This window comes from Pteropus vampyrus, unplaced genomic scaffold, assembly GCF_000151845.1.
Source record: "Pteropus vampyrus isolate Shadow unplaced genomic scaffold, Pvam_2.0 Scaffold10, whole genome shotgun sequence".
Lineage (NCBI taxonomy): Eukaryota > Metazoa > Chordata > Mammalia > Chiroptera > Pteropodidae > Pteropus > Pteropus vampyrus.
In genome coordinates, this window is record NW_011888791.1 from 1,354,074 (window position 1) to 1,379,722 (window position 25,649).

At 43.9% G+C, this 25,649-nt stretch overlaps 1 protein-coding gene across 3 annotated transcripts; it reads left to right on the forward strand.

Moving 5' to 3' along the window:
• Window positions 1-24,494, forward strand: HEXA (hexosaminidase subunit alpha). Of its 3 annotated transcripts, XM_023521860.1 has the most exons (16): window positions 159-306; window positions 8,900-8,981; window positions 9,711-9,801; window positions 15,136-15,228; window positions 16,083-16,148; window positions 17,759-17,805; window positions 18,329-18,439; window positions 19,318-19,419; window positions 19,907-20,039; window positions 20,607-20,787; window positions 21,158-21,244; window positions 21,514-21,586; window positions 22,321-22,504; window positions 22,669-22,759; window positions 23,131-23,235; window positions 24,252-24,494. In XM_023521860.1, exons 8-16 carry the CDS (start codon window positions 19,324-19,326, stop codon window positions 24,313-24,315), a joined length of 1,014 nt encoding a protein of 337 aa, XP_023377628.1. In that variant the 5' UTR covers window positions 159-306; window positions 8,900-8,981; window positions 9,711-9,801; window positions 15,136-15,228; window positions 16,083-16,148; window positions 17,759-17,805; window positions 18,329-18,439; window positions 19,318-19,323; the 3' UTR covers window positions 24,316-24,494. The 3 variants fall into 3 exon arrangements, with proteins under 3 accessions (XP_011373887.1, XP_023377626.1, XP_023377628.1); XM_011375585.2 differs by lacking the exons at window positions 8,900-8,981; window positions 9,711-9,801 and having other exon boundaries at window positions 1-306; XM_023521858.1 differs by lacking the exons at window positions 8,900-8,981; window positions 9,711-9,801; window positions 23,131-23,235; window positions 24,252-24,494 and adding an exon at window positions 22,959-23,105 and having other exon boundaries at window positions 1-306.
• Window positions 24,495-25,649: the final 1,155 nt, after the last annotated feature.

The following is a 25,649-nucleotide window of genomic DNA, read 5'->3' on the forward strand; positions in this document are numbered from 1 at the left end:
GACCAGGCGGGTCACGTGGCCCGGCCCGCTGGGACGGAGGAGACCGGCGGGCCATGGCAGGATCCAGACTCTGGTTTTCGCTGCTGCTGGCGGCAGCGTTCGCTGGGAGGGCCACGGCCCTGTGGCCTTGGCCCCAATACATCCAGACCTCCAACTGGCACTACACCATCTTCCCGCAGAGCTTTCAATTCAAGTACCACGTTAGTTCGGCCGCGCAGCCGGGCTGCTCCGTCCTGGACGAGGCTTTCCTGCGCTACCGTGACCTGCTCTTCGGCTCTGAGTCTTGGCTCTATCCTGCCCCCACAGGTGAGCCGGACGTGCCCCGCCTGGTTCAGGGCTCTGAGACAACCGGCCTTGGGACAACTCCCCAGACTTCTTGAGACGCCCTTAGTTTGGTATTTGCCCAGTCCTCTAATCACCACCCTCTAGTCTCCACTTCCTCCTGCCCTTTTCGTACAGCTGTTTTAGCCTGCCCCAGGTTTAGCCCCCTACCGCTATTCATTTCACCGAGTTGACTTCTAGGGCCAGGATTTCTCTGGAATCCTGTCCTCGGGCTATATTTCACCCAAAATACCTGCTATAGAACTATAGTTCAACCAGGATATCAAATAACTGGAAATACTGTGCCAATGGACATCTAAGGTGACCCCTCTTGCCGTGTTCAAGTGTCACAGGGTCTTAATGAAGCTGTGACCAGGGCTGGGTAGAGGAGACAAGTGTTGACACCCCAGATTGGTAAGACAAAACGTGAGAAACATATTGATCTATGCAAAATTACATGAAAGTGTCTTGACACATAGCACATTCAGTAAAAGTTTAAACTATGAGAGAAATCATAGAACACTTCCATAAAGAAAAGAACTTTGACCACCCACTCATAGTGAGGGGGCGAATATAATGGGCCGGGACTGAAAGGAGGGTGCTCCGGGAAGGATAAAAGGCTTGAACAGAAGCACAAAGGGTTGTGATTGACCTTCAAGTGCTAGTCTGGTGTGTGATGAAGATGGTAACTGGGGAGTGGGGAGGGATGAGGTTAGTGGAAGTGTGGGATTAAATGAAAAATCCAGAGTACTTTGGATATTGGTTTCATCTAAATTAACGGGCTAGCGATATTCTTTAAGGCAGCTGCTGAAAATTGTGTTTGAGGATTATTATTTCAAAGCAAATCGATGAGTAGAGTCAGCAACACAAAGGAATAAAATTCTACATGATGGACTTAAAATGTAGAGTTTTCTTGAAAATCTCCTGGAATCTAGTTCTCTGGTTATGATGTGTAGGTGTTTGAGTGGAAGCCATATTTATGGTTGGGCCATATGGTAGCATCATTTTGTGTATTTCAACTGTGCTTAAATTACTTTCACGAATGTTCTCATTTGATATAGAGAATTAAAAGCATTTAATTAAACAGATGGCACTTAGGGAGTGACAGTCTCAGCATCAAGGTAGTCTTAACTGGTAAAATGTATTAAGCTGGGAGGATAAAAGGCCTGGTATTGTGTGTGGTAGATCACATATTTCTCTGAATCCTTCATGACAAATAATAGAATTCCTTACAGGGGATTGACACTCAGAATATGTTTATTTTGGTATAGAATAGTTAAGGCCTGGCTTGTGCAAAAAAAAAATAGATCTGTTATGTATATGGTATGTGTCTATCCCAGTGCTGGGCACTCTGGTGGTTACAAGAAAAGTGTAAGACCTAGGCCCACGTTTTGCAGTCCAGTTGGGGAAATATGAAGCCAAAGGACACAATATGTTATAAAATGCTCAAAAGTTAATTAGAATGTTTACTAATTTTACTATGGTATAGATTAGAATAATTTCTATACTTCTAAATTAAGCCTTTACCTCCATTGCTGTAGGACTACAGTTTAATCAAGAAAATAGAAATAGGGCAGCTGTAATTAAGGTGCTGTAAATTCCTAATGAAAGAGATCTAGAGACCGATAAACTAAGATGTTTATTTCAATTTATTACCTTCCTGTAAATGAATTGCTCTATTAGTTGAAGGGTTCTTGTCCACTGAGAGATAATGAAAACTGGTTTGGATGACCATTACCAAAGACATACGAGAACTTCCTTCTCTGTTGTTCTTCCCATGGAGCCCTCTGCCCCTTGGAACACAATTTTCTGGGGAGGCTTTCAGATGACTTGAGCTGTAATCTTGTTTCCACAAAAAAAAAAAAAAAAGAAAGACAAATTGATGGAGGTGAAAGCAACATCAATAAGGCCCAAACCCATGTATATTTCTCTATGGGGAAGATTTTAGTAAAGAAAACAACATACGCAGGTTAAATTTTAGCTGACAGCTTTTTGTCCATTCCCCAAATAACTTCTTTGTAGGCGCTGGGCCAGAGTTGTTCTTAATGCAGCACAACTTTTGAGTTTGATCTGTACCTGGAATTCAGTGGAATTCATACCAACCTTTTCTGAAAAACAAGTCTAGTACTGAGGTTCCATTCTGTTCTGAATTCACCTTCAAGGGTTAGCCGTAGTCCCACCAATTTCGAAATGGCCTGTGGAGGTGTTTAGTATTTGCTTTGTCATTGAGAGGTGTTTGTGCCAACTGGAGGGGTATGTGTTACATGTTGTTAAACCTGTTAAATGTAATTATTTTAGGCTCTAGTTATGAACTAAGTTCTCTGTTTTGATTATTAAACCACATCCTGTTTACAAATCAAAGATCTGATTATTTGGGATGACACCCATCTAATGTGGCCCAAATACTTTTTTGGGTGCTTAATGGAGTTGATAAAGCCCTGATTTTTGAGGTTAAGTGACTAAATCTGATTATATAATTTGGCCGCATTCTTCTTTGCTTTTTCCGGAACTACTTGATTGAAGCCATAGTACCCAATGGCTGTTATAAAGTTCCCATCCTGTTCTGGTGTCCACATGAACATCTCTATGAGTTACTTAGGATATCATCATCTCTGAACAGAATAATCTCCACCCCTTTTCCCAGTCCTTTTATTCTAGTGTGGAAGGAAGATTATTATATGAGTATCTGGATTCTTTTGCAGCCATTATCAATATTTGATTTACTTGTCCTCAGATATTAAACAAGTGACTAAGTTAATAAGTGGATTAGTTAATTATAATCTGAATCTCCTAAAATACCTCCTTTGGCTATTCCTTCTATAACTATGCCAGGAACATAGTCCATACTTAATTATTTGTTGGACATATTAACTTAAAAAGGCTACTTTCTATAAAAGTTTGTAAGAAAGCTTCATGATTTTTATTTATTTCTGAGATCATCAATAAGGAGATGATTTGCAAGTTTCATTTAGAATTGATTGTTTTTCTTTGAAGTTTCAAACTTGGAATATTCACATGTGATTCCAGGGAGAGGAGGATCACACTATGCTGTGGTCCCAACTCAAGTTGATTTTATTTCATCACAGTTGGAGAAGCACTGGAAATGCATCTAGGGAGTGTTGTAAAGGAAATGGATAAAGTCTGGCAGCTGGGCTAGGGAGACAGGGTAATGCCGATTAGTTTTCTCCACTCTAATTGGACTAGGACAAGGACAAGGCATGTTCCTGCTGAAGACTTGATTGCCCCTGAGTTTATTGTTTTACAAGCAAAAGGGAAGAAAACGCAAGAAGAAAGTTCTGTAGTAGAATTCTTTTTCTTGAGAAGAGGTATGTGGAAAATGGAGGAACATGTAAGGAGGAGAAATACAAAGATTTGGAAAGGGGTTCGGTAGCAGGAGCTAGTTTTTAGTGAGGGGCTAAATAATTGTTGTGTCCTATGTTGAATCCCAGGGCTTGGCCTGCAGGCCTCAACAGGGCTTTCCGCTCACAGTCCTGTTTTGTTCTTTATTACATAAGTTGTAGTGCTTTTCCAATAGCCCTGGATGGTACTGAGCCCAAGAAGCTCTGCTTGATCAAGGTGTGTGGGGGTAGTCTCGGCCTGATTTATGAAAAATTTGAATCTTATTTTCTTGAGCTATCATTGCTCCCGCTGCTTGACGACCGTATGCAGTGGAGGATTCAGGGTCTAGAGTATGATTTATTCAGGAGTCAGCCACAGAATGTTTATTAGTCACCTCTTTAACTATGTGCCCTCAGGCAAAGTGCCTAATTTCCAAGCAGCCGTGCTACTTTTTTTAAAAAAATCTGTCTATATTCCAAGCATTTCTGAAGATAACAAGGAGATAGTGATGAATGTCTTCACAATCTTTGAATGAGGGTATATAGAGGAAGAACTTGGGTATATAGAGGAAGAACTTATAGAGGAAGAACTTTAAAATAAAACAATAAAAATTAAAAGTCTGAGCCCCAGTGGTGCCCTTCCCATCTTCTTCCACTTCCCTTTCTCACCGCCAAACAGAAGAGAGAAGTAGGACATTGCAGGGTTTTGCCTGTCGATACTGCCTGTTTGCTTGTTTTTGTTTTCGATAGCAGGTATGGGCTCTTTTTATTTTTCTTATAGTTACACAGTCTCTTGCTGGGGCTTGTTGTCAGTAGCTTAGCCTGTTAAAGGCATAAAACTTAATCCTTTTTCTGTTGATTATAGAGAAGCAAAGTTTTACTGCCTAACCAATACTTCTTATAGAAATAAAGGAAGTCATGTATGTTTCTGCATTTTTGTAAATTTCCTCTGCTGGTTCTAGAAATAAGTGATAGAAATAAAGTCAATTCAATGTACATCATCAAGAGCTTGAACCACATGGATTAGGTAGGACCTTTCTCCCACTTTGGAGGGCCACTGACAGCACGGTCAGCTAAAAAGAGGAGGTTGCATCTGTAGAGGTGAGAAAGATGTGTGTATGGAGGGTTTTCTGTCATCTGCCTCAAGGTTTATAGGTCTGCAGTCCATTGTGATAGAGAAATGGATTTGCTTTTCTTCTCTCTTCCTGGCTGTAGTGTATAAGACCCATCATGGAGTTGGGAACTTCTCTCTTTGCTTGTTTTAAGCTTCTGTTATTGCTTAAGCTGCTTGGCTATGTCCTCAACCCTGATCTCTAGCCAATAGTGATATGCTTTCATTGTGTCCACATTTGAGGTTAGTTGGAGTTTGGCTATGGTGTGGAGCTTTTTCCTCTGAAAGTGTGTTCTCAGATGCAGAAGGTTTGGGTGCTTGTCAGCTTGAGTGTCAGTAAGTAGCCTCCTCTTCTTTGTAAAGCTTTGAGATGGGAAGGGAGATGGCTTACCAAGTACACTAGATGAAAAGTTTAAATTCTGTCCCGTTTGACCTTGTCCTGGTACTAGTACTAGGATCTCACATTAGTTGCTTTCGTCTTTTGACTGGTGCCACAGTCCTAGTTTGAGGCAGATTCAGAGTTCTAAGCTCATGTCCCTTTTATATGTTGGAGTGTCAGCTTGTTTGCCATACAGGATGGCATCACACAGTAGTGGAGCCTTCAAGCTTCTGTAAGCAGCTCATGAAAAGCCCTTGGAGAAGCTGCTCCTATGGTGTGGTTATCCCACAAGGATCCCAGCCCTAGGCCTCTGTCAGCCAAGTGGCAAAATTGACTTATTAAGAAAGAGAAGTAGAAAATGGAAGGAAACTAGCATTTTTTGAGTGTCTGGCACTTGCTATATGTTATGCCTTATAATCCAAATAACAGCTCTGTGAGGTTGGTGTTATCCTCGTCTTCAGAACTGATATTCACAGAGGCTAAGTAACATGTCCAGGGTTACACAGGTAGTAATGGTGGAGCAGAAATTCCAGTCAAGTCTGTTTGTCTACAAAGATTTAGCTCTTTTTACTGTGCAATCTTAGGGTAATCTACTCGTAAGTATCTTCATCAAGCATTATACCAGTTAACAATTTGGAAAACTACTGGCCTCTGGTAGGATTAAGCCCTGATCACGCTTTAATGTTAATTACTTCAAATAGTAACTTCTAACACCTAATTGTTTAATTGCTAGCAATCATATTATGACTATTTTGGTAGTTGGCCCATTGTTATCAGATTCTAGTAGTATTTTTGGCTGGCTTCCTTCCTTCCATCCATCCTTAGTACAAGTAGTAATTGTTAAATTACTATAATTTGTCAGTAGCCCTGGTCTAAAGAATATTAATTGAACTTCCCTGTCCATAAGGAATTTAGGGCCTCTGGAAGTGGGAATACAGACACACAGTAAGGTGTGATTTTTGCTGATAATTGAAGTATAAGATACTTTGGGATCACCTGGCCCAAGTGTGTATGTGCGTGTGTAGGAGTACATTTTGAGAGGCTTCCATAAAGAGCTGTCTAATCAGATCTGAAAGTAGTGGTTGATGGGGATGGAGGTAGTAATCCACTTAGAAAGAACTGCATATGGGAAAGGCCTTCAGGAAAGAAGTTTTAGGCCATATTTAAGGAACTCAAGGTCTGTATGGTGGAAGCGCACAGCTCTAGGGTGGATCAGCAAGTTCTGAAGCTAGAGAGGTAGTAGACCCAAGTCATCTGAGGATGACTCCAGATTTATGATTTAGCAATATGAATATATTCTGCTACCATTCACAAAGATGGGGAAAATAGTAGGAGAGGAAGGGGAAGGAAGGAAGAAGGGAGTGAAAAGAGGGAAAGACAGAGAGAGATTGATTAAGAGGTTAGAGATGGGGTGAGAATTATAAAAAGCAAGTTTGGTTTTGGACCTCTTGAGTGTGAGTTTACCTAGCGTCTAGCAAACAATTAGCTATATGGTACTGAAGCTTGAGAGAATGTGGTGGAACACTTCTAGGAGACAAGAAGGTCCAAAAGGTGACCATGGGAGGGTATTGAGGAGAAGGAAGATGTTGGATAACCGCTAAGCCAGAATGTGGGTTAATTCTGCTTTTTGAGTATCAAAATCATCTAGGACGATAGGCAGCCTGGAGATAGAGAAGAAGACTGGGGCCCAGGACCCAAAGTCTTGGGTAAATAAAGAAGTAACCAGGAAGTTGCAGAGTGTTGTGACAAGGAGAGGCTCAAGATTTCACAGCTGGATGGCATGAGCCATAGAAGAAGGTTTGTTTGTTTGTTTGTTTGTTTTTTCACTTGATAGCAGAGGACCTGAAAGCAGCCCCAGATCTCAACTTGAGGGGAAGTAACATTCCTGAGGAGAGCCGGGCTTCAGTTAAGGAGGACATAGAAGGGACTGAGGATTTTGGTAGTTAAATAACCATGGAACCAGATTCCAGAGGGTTTGTGGGGGTGGGCGACTTACAGTACAGGTGGTTTGTGGGGGAGAGGAATCAACACTTACAGGAATGGAAGCGTGGGTCCAGAAATGAGCAGAGGCATTTACATATTGGGCACAGTGACAGAAGATGACATAAACATGACATGATAGATTTCCCTGACTATAAGATTGCCAAGAAAATAAGTTCCAGAGATAAGCAAGAGTTCATACATACACGAGAATTTAATACATGATAAAGGAAACATTTCCAATCAAAAGTGAAAAGATAGATTAGTCAATAAATGGATAGAGATGGCTTGTTATCCATTTGGAAAAAAATAAAAATCTTTACCTCATGTCAGTGAGAAAAGTAAATTCCAGGTGGATTAAAAATCTAAAGATCAAAGATATGCCATACAAATATTAGACTGAAATAAAGGAAACTATTCCTATACTCCTAGGGGTAGAAGAGGCCTTTCTAAGTCAGCAAATAAAGGAAACCATAAAAAGTAAAGCAAAAGAACCCATAAGGTTCAAAAATAAAGAAAAAATGGGACAAATATTTGCATCCTTAAAAGACAAGTTTAAAATCTAGAAAGAGCTCTACAAATCATTAAAAGAAAATTAACAATAAAAAAGTGCAAAGAATATGGCCCATAAATGCAAAGCCATGCTCAAATTCATTCATTATTAAAGAAATACAAATTAAAACAATGATATATTTCTTTATGAGGCTAGCACTAGTTTTAGAAGGATGTGTAGATATGGGCCCATATAAATCAGTACAATAGTTTGGAAGAGTAATTTGGCAGTGTTAAAACCAAAAATTTTTATATCTTTGGCTTAACATTTCCACTTCTAGGTATTTTTCTACAGAAATTTCTCACAACTGCTTAAAAAAAGAAAAAATATATATGTAATGATTGTTAACTAGAGCATTGTTTATAATATCAAACACTTTGAAGTATTCCCAAATGTCAATAAAGAGTAGAAAAGTTAGGACTTTCAGCTCTTAAAGTATCTCAAAAATGGAATTCTATTCAGCACTTAAAATTATGCAGGTCTATATATATTGACATTAAAAAATTTGCAGATCATTTTGGTAAGTGGGAAAAAAGTTACAAATTAATATGTATCAGGATCTCATTTTTGTTTTAAAACTTAATAATAAATCTGTATTTACAAAAAATTGAAAGACTGCAAAATGTTAACCAGAGTTATCTCTAGGGATCTATAGGGAGGCATTTTCTTTCCAGTGGGGGTGAAAGGCGAGAAGAAAATAGATCAATTTTTAAAAGTAGAGGGAAAAAGACTACAACTACAACCATAACTATAACTACAACTTTTGCAACAGAAGATTGAAGGGGGAACATTCAGGATTTATATGTGGGCTGAATCAGTTGCACTTCTGAGTGGATGCTAGTCGTCTCTGGAGGATGAAAAATCTTGGGACTCATGGGAGGAGGCACCAAACTGAATTCAGCAGCACTACAGTGGGGCTCCAGGCTCAGGGCACCTGGGTTCTCAGACTCCTGCTTTAATGGGGTAAGGAGTTTGACCGGGGCTTTGCCTCTTCCCCTAGCCACACCAGTGTACTTTTGCACTGACGGCTTCGCAGGCTTTGGAATACCTTTTTCCTTCTTGGTAGCCTGGCAAACACCAACTCAGGATTCAATGTTCTGCTCAGAGGTCCCTTCCAGGGTTAGGCCTGCCTCCTTTTCTGGATGCTATAACATCTACTGTAGTAGCTCTTATCGCACTGTTTTGTAATTGTTGTTTGTATTTGTCTTTCCCACTAGACTATGAGCTCCTCAAGGGCGGGGACCAGGGCTGCTTTTTCTTTTTAACTGCCCCAGCACCTAGCACAGTTCCTGATGCACAGTAAGTGCTCAATATTTCTTGATTGGAATGAAGAAATGAGTGGAAAATGAATAATTTCAAGAGTTTTTATTAGGCTGAGTATGGGGAGAGGAAGCCTGGGTGTGATGTATATAAATGTGGGAACGAGAGGGGAACCAAGTGGGCATGGAGAACAAACACTGCTGGCACCAGGCTAGGAGAGTACCATGACATATGGGGCAGGGTAGACCTGACAGAGTGGTAAGGTGCCAAAGGCTGGGTTGACTTTCCCAGTTTCTACCCTAGAAACCAAACTAAATGCCCAGAAGGTGGGTACTGCCAACTAAAACGAATGTGTTTTCTCCATGCTGCTAAGAGTCAGTGAATTAAACACATTGATATGATAGAAATGTTTTGATTCAGGGAGGAGCAGGGCTGGTGGAGGGAGAGGCTCACTGAGGTAAAGACATAGTTTCTGGGTACCCTAATGAGTAGTCTCTTCCAGAGAAGTGGAAAGACCTGAATCTTTAGATGTATGGACCCATACATCTTCAGAGCAGTGTCTGAAAAGGCACTTTCTGTATGCCTGGGTATCTTCTTATCATCCCCTACCCCAGCCCAGGACTTCAGAAATACTAGATTTGGGTATATGAAAGTAATCTCTACATTAACTGTTTGCCATTTATGCCCGATTATCATGTAGCACAATCATTATGCATATATACCATTAAATATGCATTTTTTTAATTCTAGCATCATTCATTTTTTCAGCAAACATTTATTGAATGACTACCGTGTGTCAGGCACTGGGAGTACAAAGACACTGAGATTGGTCCCTGCTGTTGAGGAACTCACAGCCTCGGTGAGGAGATAGACAAACAGCTTGTATTAAAATAAATGTTATGAAAAACGTATGTATGTGTTCCTATATGATCACATAGGAAGTTCTCTTAGGAAAGGGTGGGGGCATGACAGCAAAGTTTTATAAAAGGAAAACCAGAGCTGTTTCTTAATCAGGTGAAAAGTGGCAGCAATACAAAGTTTGTTTCAATTGGAGGAAGCAATATATGCAAAGAAAAGTATGAATGAATGCTGCATTTTCAGGGTTCTATAAAGAGTCGGTTGTGCTACTGTGAGAATTCCTACACAGGAGCAGAGAAAGATGAGACTTATAATCCAGTGGATTCTGGACTTTATCGTGAAATCTATGGGGAGCCATTAGAGGGCTTGGAGCAGAGATTGTCAAAATCTTTTAATTTTCATATTAAAAGATCACAAAGGATAGTAGATTGAAATGGGGAATATATGTGGAGGCAGTGAGAGACTGAGTGGGAGATTCTTTTATAGTCATCCAGGTGAGAATTTATGAGAGGCTGAGTTAAGGCATTGACCAATGGGAGTGGGGAAGTGGTGATGATAAGAGAGAATAAGGATTTTGTAGTTATAAGACTTAATTGGGTCTTTCTTTTTCACTGTTGTGATCTCAGTGCTTAGCACGGTGTTTGACACATAGTAGATAGTCAGTAAATATTGAGTGAATTAACTTGTGTTCTACTCAGAAAGGTGGGAGGAGAAGGAGCTTTCCTGTCTGGGTAAATCAATAGCTGGTGCTGTTATCACACTGAGAGAGAAGATCAGCCAGGAAGAAGAATGAAGAGTTGGTTCAGTTTTGTATTTAAGATTCGAGGTGCTTTTGAGCCAATTTGAGTGGAGGTATATGAGTCTAGAGCTCCAGAAGAAGAGTTGGCATGAAAAGTTAGATTTGAGAGTCACCAGCCTTCGTGAGAGTGGATGACGTTGTCCAGAGAGAGTATAAGTGAGGAGGAAAAGAGAAGTCTGTGACCCTGGGGGACACCAGTACAAAGGGGTTGGTGAGAGAAAAAGAGAATGAGGAAGCGTAAAGAGTTAGAGGAAAAATAAGAGAGAGCAGTGATCCCTTAGCCAACAGAGTTTAGTTTCAAGAAAATCTGGGATATCTGATGCTGTCAAGAGGTCCCCGGGTAATGGTCACTAGAACATTAACCCTGTGACAAGGATTTTTGTCTGTTTTGATCAATGCTGAATCCTCAGCACTTAGAACACCTAGTACAGAGTGCTCAATAAATAATTGTTGAATGAGTGGGCGAGTAGATGGGTGGGTGGATGGATGGATGGATGGTTGGAAAAAGGTCCCTCGAGTTTAGTTACAGAACCACAGGACCTTGGCGAAGGCATTTTCAGAGGAGTGGTGGAAAGAAGCCAGATTATAGTAGAATGAGGAAAAGAGAGGATGTCAGGAAGTGGCTACAAAAAGAGGACTAAGGATAGCCAACTCCATGAGCACTTATCAAGTGCTGGGCTCTGAGCTAAGCACTTTATATGCATTAACTCTTTTAATCTTCCTAGTAGCCCAGAAGGTGGGTACTGCCTTGATCCCCATGAGGAAACTGCAGCTTAGAGAGGGAAAATAACTTGCCCAGGGTTCCAGAGCTAGAACCAAGTGTTAGAACCAAGATTTGAACCCAGATCTGTCTCGCTCTGCTTAGGCTGCATTTCCTCTAGAGTTTCTTCATGATTGGAAGCTGAGTGAAAGAGTAACTGTTTGAGATGACATACAGTTGAGACTTGCAAATATTTTAATGATGATGGGACAGAACCAGCAGAAAGAAATAATTTGAAGACTTTGAGAAAAAGGGAAATAATGTATACAAGACGAGCCTGAGGAGAGATCCAGAGCACGGGTGAAAGGAAACCCCTTCCACCAAGGTAGGAGGAGGAGAAGGTAAAGACCAGGTGTGTTTTGCAGATATATTTGTTAGGGAGGAAAGGGGAAGGTAGGGATGGATGGCAGTTCCGATTGTCTGCTGAGAGTAAGGGAGATGGTGATCAAACTATATACAGACTTGAAGAAAGTTGTATAAGTTTGAAGTAGCTGTTGCAGAGAAAAGAAAAAATAACAATGGTGGAGATAGAAGATTTTCAGGGCAACATTAGGGGCCCAGCGATGATGAGAGACCATGATTTTATCAGTGGCCCAATCCCATTGTTGCATGATTTTCTCCCTTCTCTCCAGCAGAGAGGGAAGTAGCCAGGATTAAGTGCACAGAAAGCATATGTTAGATTGATCTAGGGTAGAGGAGTTTTGCCCACTGGATGCAACAGAATAAAAAAGAGATGGGTTGTTGCAAGTACCAGCTAGATTGTGTTTGAAGTGTTGGATCACCACATCTAGAGCAGGAGGGGAGGAATTGAAGGTTGGAGAGGACTGATAACAGAAAGAAATTGAGGTGTCCTTGTACTGGCACCTGGAGAAAGTTCAACAGTGGGTCTTTGGTAGTAAAAGGGTCTCAGAGTTTCATGTCCAACTGATCTGTCTGTAATGAATAGGCTGAATTACACTAAAAAGAGGACACAAGGGTAGAAAACTAACAGTGGTTATCTCTTCAGAGAGGGAACAAAGGAGGGGTACCAAAGACAATTTTATTGTTAAAAACACTCTGTAACTGTTTGAATTTTTTCAACTTTTTAAATTAAAAAAAATACATATACAGATTTTTCGATGAATCTAAAAGGAGCAAGTTCACATGAAAGCAAGGAGACGAGGGAGCTGTGGAGATAGGAGGCTGTGGTTGTGGACTGGGGCCCTAGAGCATGTGATCTGTCTGTGGAACCCCATAGTGTTAGCTCGGAAGAGCAGTAGCCAGAATCTCGTCCCACTCTACCGTTGTTTACAGGGGAGGAAATAAGTGCCAAAGACTCGCTCAGCTTGGCACCAGCAGAACCAGAACCAGAACCAGCCTTTCCTGATTTCCTAGCTCAGTGCTATTTTTCATGCTGCTTCCTGAACACTTGAGGCTTCAGAACTTCCTGTTGTCCCGCCTGGGCATGTTGTATGTGTGCCCATGTGATTGCTAGCTGATGGGCTGTTTCTCATTCTGTGCCTCCCACACCTCAGTGCTGCTCAGTGCGGTGTGTGTGGGTGTGTGTAGAGGTGGCTGTCCTGTCCCTTGCCTGTTTCTTGCTCTCTTCAGAGGACCAACTTGGAGGTGATACTCTACATCCTTGTAAGTGACCCAGTGTCCCTCGGTTTTGCTAGCTCTCACATCACTACCTCCCCAAGACCTGTCCCCTCATAGTTTGTTTAAGCAGCAGCCCAAACCCAGATGAATCACTGAGCACACTTAGGACAGTGATTCTTTACCATAAGATTAGTGACGGGTGAAGAAACGAGCCCTTAAATTAGGGGCATTGTTCTATGGACTTAGAGTACAGAGTATGGGTGTATTTTAGAAAAATAAGATATAATGGTAACAATAACAACAACAACAAAAACAAAATTGTTTTCTTCCAAGAATAATTCAGATAAACTTGGTGGTTATGCAGCCTCTCTTGCCATCAGCTATCAGGACAGGGACCGTGGCAGCTGCATATGGGTTAGTCGTGATTTCACCTCAGTTTGGTAGACCAAAGCCCAGAGGATTACCACTAAAGTTTAGGATTTTTGTCCTCTTTTGAATGGCTGCTTGGATAGATACACAGATGAGCTCTCCACCCAGTGGTATTGAGGCTCTGTGATGTGTGGGGATGGAGTGGGGACAAGGAGGTCGAGGATGAAGGCATAGTTTAAAGAGGGATATTCATTTATAGCTTTCCTTACCCCCACCCCTCAGTTAAGTCCTCCTTGGTCTTTGGTTTGGTAGAGATGACCTGTCTGCTTAGGGAGCTTGTGAAGACACTATAGGTTCTGCCTTGAGAGTGATCCCTGCCCTGAAAGCCTGATTGTCTTTCTGTGTTATGGGGATGAGTTTTCAGGATTTAGAATGCAGTTGTGAGTTGGCCTGGCTCAGAGTAACCTCAAATTCTCTTTCCTGCAGAGCTGAGGCAAGTATTACAGTGAGAGTGCAAGGCATTTACTGAGAGGGGAAAGAATATGTTTGTTCAGGGTAGTGGGAAAGGACTCCTTATTGCTCCTTCTTGACAGACCTGATTGCTGAGATACAGCCAGGAAGTCGTGCTCAGGAGCAGTGAGCAGGCTTCCATGAGATGGTTCAAGGCTCTTGGATTCCTTCTGCCTAGATATGGACAACATTTGGGATTCCAATTGGGTTCTGAATTATCTCTCTCCATCTTCTGCCAGGCCATCCTGTCCCTGACTTTGTAGTTCCATAGGAAGTCATGGATGTTTGGTGCCAGTGGGGATTCATGTGGCTCCAGAAAGAATTGTGAAAGGGAGTTCACTGAGGTTCAGGCTTGGAATAGTACAATCACAACCACTCTGAAGGTCACAGAAGAGCCAGTGGGAGGCTGAGAAGAGACAGTGCATTGGTGTTTTGGCTTTTTTTTTTTCCAGCATAAATTAGGATCTGTAGGACTATATTAGATAGTATGTTTGCTCATACTGGGTGGCTTTCCACTGTTGGGAGAAGTCTACCTTGGACAGAGAACCTGTCTGAGAAGAGGAGAGAAGGAAGTAGGATGGGCTGGTGACCACATGCCTTTGCTGGGGCACCAGCTGAATCATCGCAGGCCTCCTTCGCATAGGAGATTCCCTTGTCATCTGTTTCATCTGCTCACATTAGATCCTGGGCATTTACAAAGTTAGAAATCTTTCATCTGGAACCCTCAAGAACAGTGCTACTTCGAGTGCCAGTCTCCAGTGAGATGGGAAGCATATAAATATAAAATATAAAACTATTCCCTTCATCAAGAAGACTTCGTTATGAAAAAATGTTAGAACTAAACAGTGTGTTTATGCTGACATAATTGATATACATTCTGGCATCATCTAAGCTTCCTGTCTGATGACCAACCAGTAACACAGTTTACAGATCAGCAGCCAATCCACAGACTACACTTTGAATAGCAACACTCTAGCGCTGCCTTTAGTTTCAAAACAGTTGCTGAGGTCTTGGAACCCTGTGCTACGACTGTACCAAGCCAGAAATATAGAGTCCTGGTTCCAGAGGGCTGCTGCCAGACCATTCATTCATGGTCAGGAAGGATTACTGGGGAGAGAGGGGATACGATCAAAATGAAAACATTAAACAGATGACTAGGCAGTTTCTGTGCCAAAAGTACATGCCCTGTCCTCCTTTACATCTTGACACAGGCATGTGACCTGAAGGGACTAGAGCTAAGGACCCTCTTATGGGGCTTTGGTTTTGCCTGTTACTTCTGGTGGCAAGTCAGCTACACTGAGTTTATGCTGTCTTTGCAGGAAAACAGTATACACTGAAGAACAATTCGTTGGATATCTTTGTGATCAGTCCTGAATGTGACCAGTTCCCTTCTTTGGAGTCAGTAGAGAATTGTAAGTATCACCCTGTTCTCATTCTAGAAGAGTAAACACTTGCCTGGAACCGTAGCTCTGGATGGCCTGGCCTAAGTTGCTGATGCTAGGCCTGAAGCCCTCTATAACTGTGGGACCAAGAGCCACCAAGTGCCAAGAGCCATAGAAGATGTGTTTTCCCTAAGCACTCTAGCCAGTGTGTCTATAGGCTGACTGTGGACTTTCACATTGGCTGTTCACTGAGTCCCACAGGACACCCACCTCTGGACTAAGCATAATTCCATTGCTATTTTTGGAATGTGTATACTTTGCTGATTTTCTCTAAGAAGTCCTACTTTGGAGAGAGAAGGTTTTGGTCATTTGTACTGAGACAAGGTCAAGTCCTGTGATTGTCTCCTGTCTTCCCTGAGTAGCTGGGGACTTCTCAGTCTCTGAAGTGAACATTCATATTTGGCTTCTTCCTTACATTTTTGGATGAGGTAGCTGAAGCCTGGGGACAAAAGGAAAGTAAAGTGGTCACAAAGACTTTGGAGACATCGGAACCTGGACCCACCCCTCCAAGCATCACTGTCCCCTTTGCCAGTAGGAGACTTCATACTTTCAGCTAAAGGCTGGCGGGAATTCATGTTTCTTAGAGAAGAAACTGACCTACAAGGCCAGTGGTGCTTGACAGAGGGCTGTGCTCCAGCTTGACCCTCATAACACATCGTTTTCTAGGGCCTGCAACTACCCTGCTCTGGGGACATCTCCTCTTTGAAAAAAAAACAGTGTGATCTTGCTGTTGTTTTTTTAATCCAAGGATTTATATAGAATGTGTGATCTGTAATATGAGAGTAGAAATCCTTAACCAAATGGGGGCATTTCTGTCATTCCAGACACCCTGACCATAAATAATGAGCTGTGTCTCCTCTTCTCTGAGACTGTCTGGGGAGCTCTCCGAGGTAACAAGGTGGGGCTGATGCTGGGAGAGAGATGCACACGATGTTGTGGGACCATTGGCGTTGGTGGGGGTGGGAGGACAGGACTGGGTATGCAGCGAATACCCCCACTTTAGGAAGCTTTCTTTATGGAGACCAAGTGGAGTGTTCCCTCATCTCCCTGAAAGGACTTTGTCCTTACAGCTTTCCCAAGAAGTTGACAGGTTTCACCTAAGCAGTGGCAGCAGCTCCCCTGGTCAGTGCTCTGGAGAAGCAGTGGGAGACCCTGCAGGCTGCTGCTCAGGGTGTCAGCAGGGCAGAGGGGTGACTCTGCCACAGATACTGCCTGTTCAGCTCTCACTAAAGACATATAATTGTCCAGCTTCTTTAAAAAGGAAAACTATATCAAAATGAATAAATAAATGTCAAAATAAAGGTAAATAGTAATAAAATATGTAGAATTAATTATTTGGGGAGAAAATGAGGATTTTACTAGCTAGCACTTGAAAGTCCTGTGCCCTTCCTTTTGGTTTACTCAAAAGATATTTGATCCCTACGTACAGACTTAACCAAATACCTCTACTACTTTTGGTAAAACAACTCCTAGTGAAAGATAAGGGAAATTCTCACAGAATTCCAAACCTTGGTTTGGTTTGTCTTTATTCCCTTGCCTTTCCTCACCCCTCTCCTATATTTTGGAGAAACAATATGCTGACTCCCCTTTCTGCCCTCTTGTACCTTTTGTGCAAGTACTAATGATTAGTCTGGTTGATGCTGGGCTTCAGAGTGGAAAGAAGCCAAACAGTATCCTAGCAGTCCACCTCAAATTAGGTACTAAATGACCACTAAGGTCTCACAAATTCTTTCACTCTGAAAATTTGAGACTCTGGGAATCCTTCATGGGGCTTCTGTTGGATTTTCAGAAGTGGGGCTTCAGCTATTGAGAACATCCAGTGCTCTGGACTCAACATACCTGCCTTGGAGCCTAGCAGGGATCTAGGAGTCTGTGACCCGTGGACTGGGACAGTCCTGGGCCAGTTGCTGCCTGCTACACCTCAGCTTCCTATAGCTGGATCTCTTCTTAAGCCCTGAGGGGGAAAAGTGAATGATTCTTTGATTTTCAGGTCCAGCTATGGACCCAGGCTCCTTGGAAACTCAAGTTTATGATCACTTTTCCATAATTCATTCTGGGAGAAATGAAGGGTCAGCAGACTGGGGACCCTTTTTCTCAGCTCCCTTAGCTCCAATGAGTATTATCCTTGCAAAGCCTTAACCCTTGCAGGCTGATTGTCCTTATATCTGCCCTCATAAGCACACATCTGGGCTGCCTTAATATTTTTGTGAGTTCACACCTTTGGAAATGGATAAGAGGAATGTGGGTTTTGAGGGTCAGCGTCTTCCTATGAGGGGCACTAACACCCCTTACACCGCCATCTCCTAAAATACAGAGTAAAAATCGATACTAGTGTCCTAGTATCCCCCTTTCATAGTGTTGAGAATCATCAAGCCTACACTACATCCACCTTCACTGTGTGCTGAGGCATTATCCTCTGCTACACTGGCAACCTCTTAGATGAATGCATTTCTTTCCCCACCTCCCTAAATCTTTACTCTGCCTCTCTTCTTCCCCATAGGTCTGGAGACTTTTAGCCAGCTTGTTTGGAGATCTCCTGAAGGCACAGTGAGTGTGGGCCCTCAAAAAGGGCTCCTTTTAAATCTCTAGAGTTTGCTCTCGATGTTGAGAGTTCTGGAAATATCTTATTTAGCCTTAGTCAGAGTCCTGGTGGCCTGAGGTGGCCCCAGCAAGAGTATACAAGGAGACATGGGTGGAAACTGGTTTGGAAGACTTGGCCTGTTTAGAATCACTGTAATTTAGTTCTCCTGAGTCGTTATTTAACAGCAACCTGGAGATCACACTGCTTTGAAGAAATGAACATATTAACAGTCAATGAAAATCCAGAATTTGTAGGCTGAGGAGTGTGTGGTACAACTGTATTTGGCTAGCAAGAGACAGTTGTTCTCTGAAGGTTCCTGCTTTACGGTCATTGAGGTAGAGGTGTGGGGCATTTGGGGAGACATTACCCTGTAGAACAGTCACAGATTGGCTTTTCAGGGAATCTTGGGAGACTTTTCTTCAACCCCTACCCCACACCTATGGTGAGTATCCTTTGAATCCTGACGTGTTCAATGTTTGGTTCACACAGTTCTTTATCAACAAGACAGAGATTGAAGACTATCCCCGCTTCCGTCATCGGGGCTTGTTGTTGGATACATCTCGCCATTACCTGCCACTGACTAGCATCCTGAACACTCTGGTATCCAGGCCTTAAGGCTTTCTTTGCCCTTAGGGTTTTGGGGCGATGGGGCAAAGGATAGCCCGTATGCCATATTCTTAAAGAGTTACAGAGAGAATGTAAGTAATTTTATGAGCTCCTAGGAAAAACAAAGGATGACCTACTCTAAAACTCAAAAAAATAACAAGAATGATTTAAAATCTGTCCCACTGGCTACTGTGGACCTTTGTCCCGGCTGTCTCCAGGGATGCAGAAAGTGGTTGGGGGAGTTGGCTTCTTTGACTGGCAGAGCTGACTTTAGTTTAGTTAGGACAAGGTTGTTGGAAGGAGATGTTCAAAAGCCTTAACTGGGGACGTCCCTAACTATATTGAGTTGGATGAACAGCCTTATCTGACAGTTACAGTTCCAACTCAGGGTCTGTCTTTTCCTTTGTTCCTCTAGTGGAACCAAATCCATCAGGTTTGGTTCTGAGATTTATGCATTATGGGGCTACTAAATTTACATCAGATGTCACAGTTTGGATAAACACTAATCAGACTACCCAAAACACATGGCAGAAGGAAGTGTTAGAGTTCAGGGTATTTTGGATGACTCTAGGGTACCACATAGCTGCAGCCATTTCTTCAGTGTGGCTGGGACTCATCTCAAAAAGAGGAGACACCGCTTCTGTCAGCCATCTTTGGATGTTCCCTGGGGAAAGAAGAAATGTGCTGTCTTCCTCCGTGTCAGACACTCCCTGATGGGAGTTCTGGTAGACCCTGTAAACAATAGGAAGCTGGGGTGAGCTGAGCCTATTTAGGAATGTGGAGCAGCCTGAAAGTCTGCCCAGCTTCCCAAGTTTGAGGCTGAAACTGGAGAATCTGTGATGGGTTCACAGGGTATGTGCTCTGACCAACAGGATGTCATGGCATATAATAAATTCAACGTGTTCCACTGGCATCTGGTCGATGACTCTTCCTTCCCATACGAGAGCTTCACTTTTCCAGAGCTCGCCAGAAAGGTATGTCTCAGTTTTGCTCTGACCAAGTTTATGGGTCAGTGTCTAAGCCTAGCTGTGGCCCTGCTGGCAAGGACACCAGCTCTTCTCCTAACCAGCCAGTTTTAGGGACACAGTGACAATGGATTCGGAGTCAAGACCTGTGTTCAAGTCCAACTTTTGCCCTTAATTTGCTCTGTGACCTTCAGGAGGTAATCTCTCCTGGTCTCATTTTCTTTTTATTTGTTTACTTACATTCTGTTAGATGGGCATAGTGCCTACCTCGTTCATCTCACTGGCATCAAGACATGCAGATAAAGCAATAGATGTGATAGTTTGTGGAAAATAATGATTAAGTTCCTTAAAAATAGTCCCTGATACCAAAAGGCTGTGGGTGGGTAGATTTTCTGATACCCAGGGAGTCCTGGAGTCATCTGGAGGCATTTCAAGTGTCCTCTACTCTGCTAGACTTCAGGAAATGAGATCCTTAAGAGTGTCTTGTGCCTTTCAGGGGTCCTACAACCCTGCCACCCACATCTACACAACACAGGATGTGAAGGAAGTGATTGAATATGCACGGCTTCGGGGTATCCGTGTGTTAGCAGAGTTTGACACTCCTGGCCACACTCTGTCTTGGGGACCAGGTAAAAATAATGTCAATTGGGAGGAAATCTACTGATCCCATTCCATGGAGCTTTAGGGCATTGGCACTTGGATATGGCATGCCCCAGCCGTCTACCTCTTCCACCTGGGAATTTAGATAGGCAGAATTTACTTTGGGTTAAAAGGCCACTTCTTACTATTAAAATATGGGCAAATTTTTCTCATATGTCCTTGTCTTAATGATACCCTTGCAGGTTGTTGTGTCCTAGAGTGGAGAAAAGATTTTACCAATTTTACTCAATTGGGCTCTCTGTATGAAGAGAGTAGCCTTTACAAGCAAGGATGACCTCTGCTGGAAGCAGTGTGTCAAGGAAAGAGTGTGACCGTCGTCTGGCTGTAACCCAGCCTCTGACTCTCTATGATTGTGGATCTTTTTGTATTTCTTCGATTGTGACTAACACTCATGATTACTAGTGTTTGTGAGTCCCTGAGTGTTTCAGCCTGTGTGTGTAATGTTTATGAATATGATTGTTTTACTTTAGGAGACTTAATGTCCTTATGTATATGACTGTATTTGTGACACCGTGTGGGGTTCTCTACTGGCTTAGGTGTCTCTGGATTATTGACTCCTTGCTACTCTGAGTCTCGGCCCTCTGGCACCTTTGGACCAGTGAATCCCATTCTCAACAGTACCTATGAGTTCATGAGCACATTCTTCTTGGAAGTCACCTCTGTCTTCCCAGATTTTTATCTTCACCTTGGAGGAGATGAGGTTGATTTCACCTGCTGGTATGAGCCCTTTGATCTTCCCATCCAAGTCTGTTGAATTGCTTACTCAGGATAGAGGTTAGCCAGAATCCAGTGAGCCTGAGCCACAGGCCAAGACCTCAGAGTCACATGTTATAGTCCAGAGAGATTAATATGTGTTCACTTCGAGAGTTTGAACTTAAAGCTCTTCAGATCCAGGCTCAAACTTTCTCAGCCAATGTCAGTGGCCCCCTTCATACAGCTTTGTTCAACCACACCTTCCTTATTTGCGGACTCTGTGATCCTCAGAAAGTTGATTGTTTTTCAAGATCAAAAAAGGAAGTTGTGGGAGGCCAGGTTGGGCTTTGAGGATTTTGAAAGAATTAATCTTTATTTTTCTCTTGGGATTCAGGAAGTCCAACCCAAATATCCAAGCCTTTATGAAGAAGAAAGGCTTTGGTGATGACTTCAAAAAGCTGGAGTCCTTCTACATTCAGACGTGAGGAAGGAAGGAGAGTGGGCAGGGTCTGTTGGGTCACCTTCTATAAGGTCCTCACTTTCCATACAAGGGTCAGGCCCTGCTTGACCACTCTCTGGGCCCCTGATGGGGTCCCTTGTCCTATATCTTCAGGTTTGGAATGGTCATTTCCCAACTGGAAGATACCGCTCAATCAGGAATGGGCCCTTAGCCAGGCTCAACCCCTAGTGCACTGACACCAAGAGCCTAGAGTCTGTCTGAGTTGAGCACACACTTTTTTTACTCTCCAGGCTTCTCGACATCATCTCTGCCTATGGCAAGGGCTACGTGGTGTGGCAGGAGGTGTTTGATAATAAAGTAAAGGTGAGCCAGGGGCAGAGAGAAAAGGAGCCACCCACAGTACCTCCCGCTGGTCTCCCAGCCCTTCCGTGCCTCTGCATGGACTGATCCTCCTGATTTGGATTGGACTTTCATGTTTTAGATCCATCTCTCCTTTACCCTCTAGAAAGGTCGCAGAGGTCTGGGTGTGGGTGTCGGAGCCTCTGTCTATCTTCCTTCACTACAGACCAATCAAGAGTTATTTCTGCTGCTAGGTTACTTGGGTTTCCCAAGATTGGCACAATAGATTGGGTTTTCCTTCCTGAGTCATAGACTAGGGTCTTGCAGGTCTATGGGAGCAGAATTTCTTCTCCTTCATTGTTGACCAATAAGATCCCAGCCTGCTGCCACATGGGGGCTCTGCAGGAACCTGTCCCATCCTCAGAAACATCTGGAGACTCTTGGACATGGGGGATCCTGATGAGTCTCCTGGGCCCCACTGCTTGCCACCCTTAGTTCACAGCCAGTATTACTATCTCAGTGTGGACAGGGAGGCTACAGGATGGGAGGACGAAGCAGCACGGCGCTCTCCTATGGCCTGTGGAACCCTTGACCTCTGCTTTGGGCTAGGGGCTCAACGGTTAGGAGTCACCGAGAAATACTTTGCTGCTGGAGAGCGGAGGGGGTGCATACCCCTAGGCCTGGGTTGCCTGCATAATAATGTGGCCCAAGAATCTCATCAGCTAGGTGCCATTATCACCATTTGACCTTTGTGACAGGTTCGGCCGGACACAATCATCCAAGTTTGGCGAGAAGAGTCACCAGTACACTATTTGAAGGAGCTAGCACTGGTCACTGATGCCGGCTTCCGGGCTCTGCTCTCTGCCCCCTGGTACCTGAACCGCATAAGCTATGGCCCTGACTGGGAAGAGTTTTACGTGGTGGATCCCTTGTCATTTGAAGGTAAAAGCAAGGAGCTCTCTTTGCTGACCAAAGAAGGCTGGGCTGGAGATAGAGTGGGAGGCAAGAGGGTCTGGGCTAGATATTTTGGGTCAGGAGATAAATTTGAGGAGAAAGTAGTTGAAGGGGAACCCTAGAGTTGCCTGTCATTGCTTGTTTTCCCTCAGGTAGTCCTGAGCAGAAGGCTTTGGTGATTGGTGGAGAGGCCTGTATGTGGGGAGAGTATGTGGATAGCACAAACCTGGTCCCCAGGCTCTGGTAAGGCTTTTCTGAAGATATGGAGGGTTGGGCTTGTGGCCATGCAGTCTCCCTTAAAGACCCAATCCCACCTAGCCACCCCCAGGCTAGTACCCTCCTTTCAGGCCTGAGCAAGAAGGGGCTTTACAGTGATCCTTCTGTTTGTATGTAACATTTACCTCCCACCTGACTTGATCTACAATTCTCCAATAATCCATAGGTGTGTAGGATGGAGGTTGTTATCCTCACTTTAAAGAGAGAGATAATGAGGCCTGGAGAGCACAGATGACTTGCTCAGGATCCAACGTTGAAGTCCCTGATTCCTATAGCAAGACCTCCATAGCTGGCAGTGAATCCAGGGTCCAACCTGGTGTGTGCCCCCTTTTCTTCAGGCCCAGAGCAGGGGCTGTTGCTGAGAGGCTGTGGAGCAGCAAGTTGATAACTAACACGGACTTTGCCTTTAAACGTTTGTCACACTTCCGCTGTGAGCTGCTGAGGTAAGCAGGCTTTGGGGCCTTCCCAAAGAAGTGGGGCTTGGGACCCTTTACTGACAGAAGAATACTAATAATAGCTAACACAGAGGCTTACTAAGTGGCAAGCACTATGCTTAGCCCTTTACAGGCATTATTTCATTGAATCCTCACCACAACCCTATATAGTAGTTTTATCCCTATTTTACAGATAGGCAACTGAAGCCCAGAGAAGTTAGGTAACATGCTCAAAGTCGCTTCAAACCAGGATTTGAACCAGGCCAACTTCAGAGTCTATACTCAGCCATGGCCATGTTTTTATGGGCTCTCATGCTACCTATGCCCATACTGGGGGTAGAACTATATAAGATGGTCATTTCCCTAATTCATTCAGCGACTAGGTCTTGAGGACCTGAGGGACACAGAGCAGAGTCCCAAGCTGAGAACCAAGCATGGTGGAGTCTAAACCTCAACTGTCTGTAATTCACTGGGTGACTCTGAGCTAGTTCATTACCATCTCTAAGCACATCACTTATTTGGATAATACAGGAAGACAGGCCTAGAGGTGAGGCTGAGGCCTAAAGACAGAATTACCTGCTCGCATGGATTGGACAGCACTTCAGTCCCCACCACCACTGCATTTATAGCATTTTAGAGCCATTAAAGAGGGACTCAGTGGGCCAAGAACACTGGGCACCTCTTAGGCGTCTACTTCTTTTCTAAAGGGACTGAGTATTTGGGGCTAGGGTACATAGGCAGGTTAGAAGAAGGGAGGTGTTCCCCAAAGTTCCTGGGTGTCCCTGTATCAAAATCACCTGGGGTACCCATTCATAATGCAGATTCTTGCCAATAGTTGGTCCCACCCCAAGTGAGAATCTCTGAAAGTGAGACCCCAAGTAATTTTTGGTATACGGTGGCAGTTTGCGACCCACTGAAATGGGGGAAGGGGAGACTGCTCTTTGTGGTGAAGTTGTTGCTGGGGCCTAAGACTAACCTCCTTCTGAGTAGCCCATCTAGCCCTATTTCTTCATGTCCTCTTGCAGGCGGGGTGTCCAGGCCCAGCCGCTCAATGTAGGCTACTGTGAACAGGAGTTTGAACAAACCTGAGCAAGCAGCCCCAGGCACCGAGGAGGGTGCTGGCCCTAGAAGAGTGGTAGTGGGGCCAGGCTTCCACTGCCTCCCGGCCGGGGGATGGAGCCCCTTGCCCACGTGCCCCGTGCCTGGAGAGAAGGGGGCTGGTGCTGGTGTCCAATAAAGAGTGATGTGACATTTCTCTACAATGAAAATGGATTACCTGTGTTAAAAAACAATGTGAGCGGCCTTGGGGTAGAGGAACTGTCAGGACTGGCCCTCTGCTTCTGAGAGTGATGGGGCTCAGCAGGGCCCAGCCAGGTTGGACTCAGTAACTGCCCCTAGAGGGATCTTATAAGTTGAGGGCTGGGAGTGAAACCCACAGCCTTTGTGTTGTCCTGTCCAGCCTCTGAATTATGAGATGCCCCTCCCACCCCTACACAGTCCAGACACATACTCCCATCCTCCAGTCACTTCCCTCCAAGTGGAGAGATCGCTTAGCCCTCCAAGGATTCTATCTCTGGAAGAAGACTTAGACATTCAAAGAAGTCCTGGTCAGTACCAAGGGCTCCAGACCCAACCAGGTCACAGAATACCCCTCCCTCATGCTTACACACTTCCACCCCCTAGAGCTTTTCTTCAGCTCTGGGTTTCTTGTTGCTTCAATTTTATGCAACCATTATTTAAATGTTATGGAATACATATTGTAGTCTTCACACTGTGGTAAGTGTTGAATTTGAAGGACTTGGTCCTGAGCGGCCCTAGTTAACTCCCCAAAATGCCAGCAATTTCCAACCTCTCCCCCCCGGTGCCCACTCCCTACCCATTTTCAGCTGAATACCGTCTTTTCAGAGAATTGATGGCACAGCTGAGACCATGAGAGGAAAGCCCCTGGGATCCAGAAGGTGGGCATGTGGCTCTGGAAGAGTGTTTTTGCACGAGAGACCGGTTTTCCCTAGGAGGAAGTAGCTCATCGTGGACCCAGACTTCCCTCTGGTAGTTTTGTGTTCAGAAGTAACAGTGCAGCTGGGGCAGTAGTGGACAGCAACTGTTTTAGATGAGGATTTCTTTGATTATTATCTAAGTTCTTTCACCTGGCCCTGGCATGGAAGCACAATGGAGAGGTTCCCAGGCATTTCTTTCAGAAAGTTTCCAGTCTGACGGATACAGAAAGTTGTGGAAGGCAGGCCTGAGAAAGGATTTGTGTAAAATTTGGTTCTTAAACATCATCCTTCAGTCCCTCAATCATGATCCTTTGGGGACCTGGTTGAAGGTATACCATCCCTGCCTTCTTGCACTGTTTCTATAGGGACAGGGTAGGCACCTTCTACCTGAAGAACCATTTTGGGGATGGGGTTTCCACTCAACCC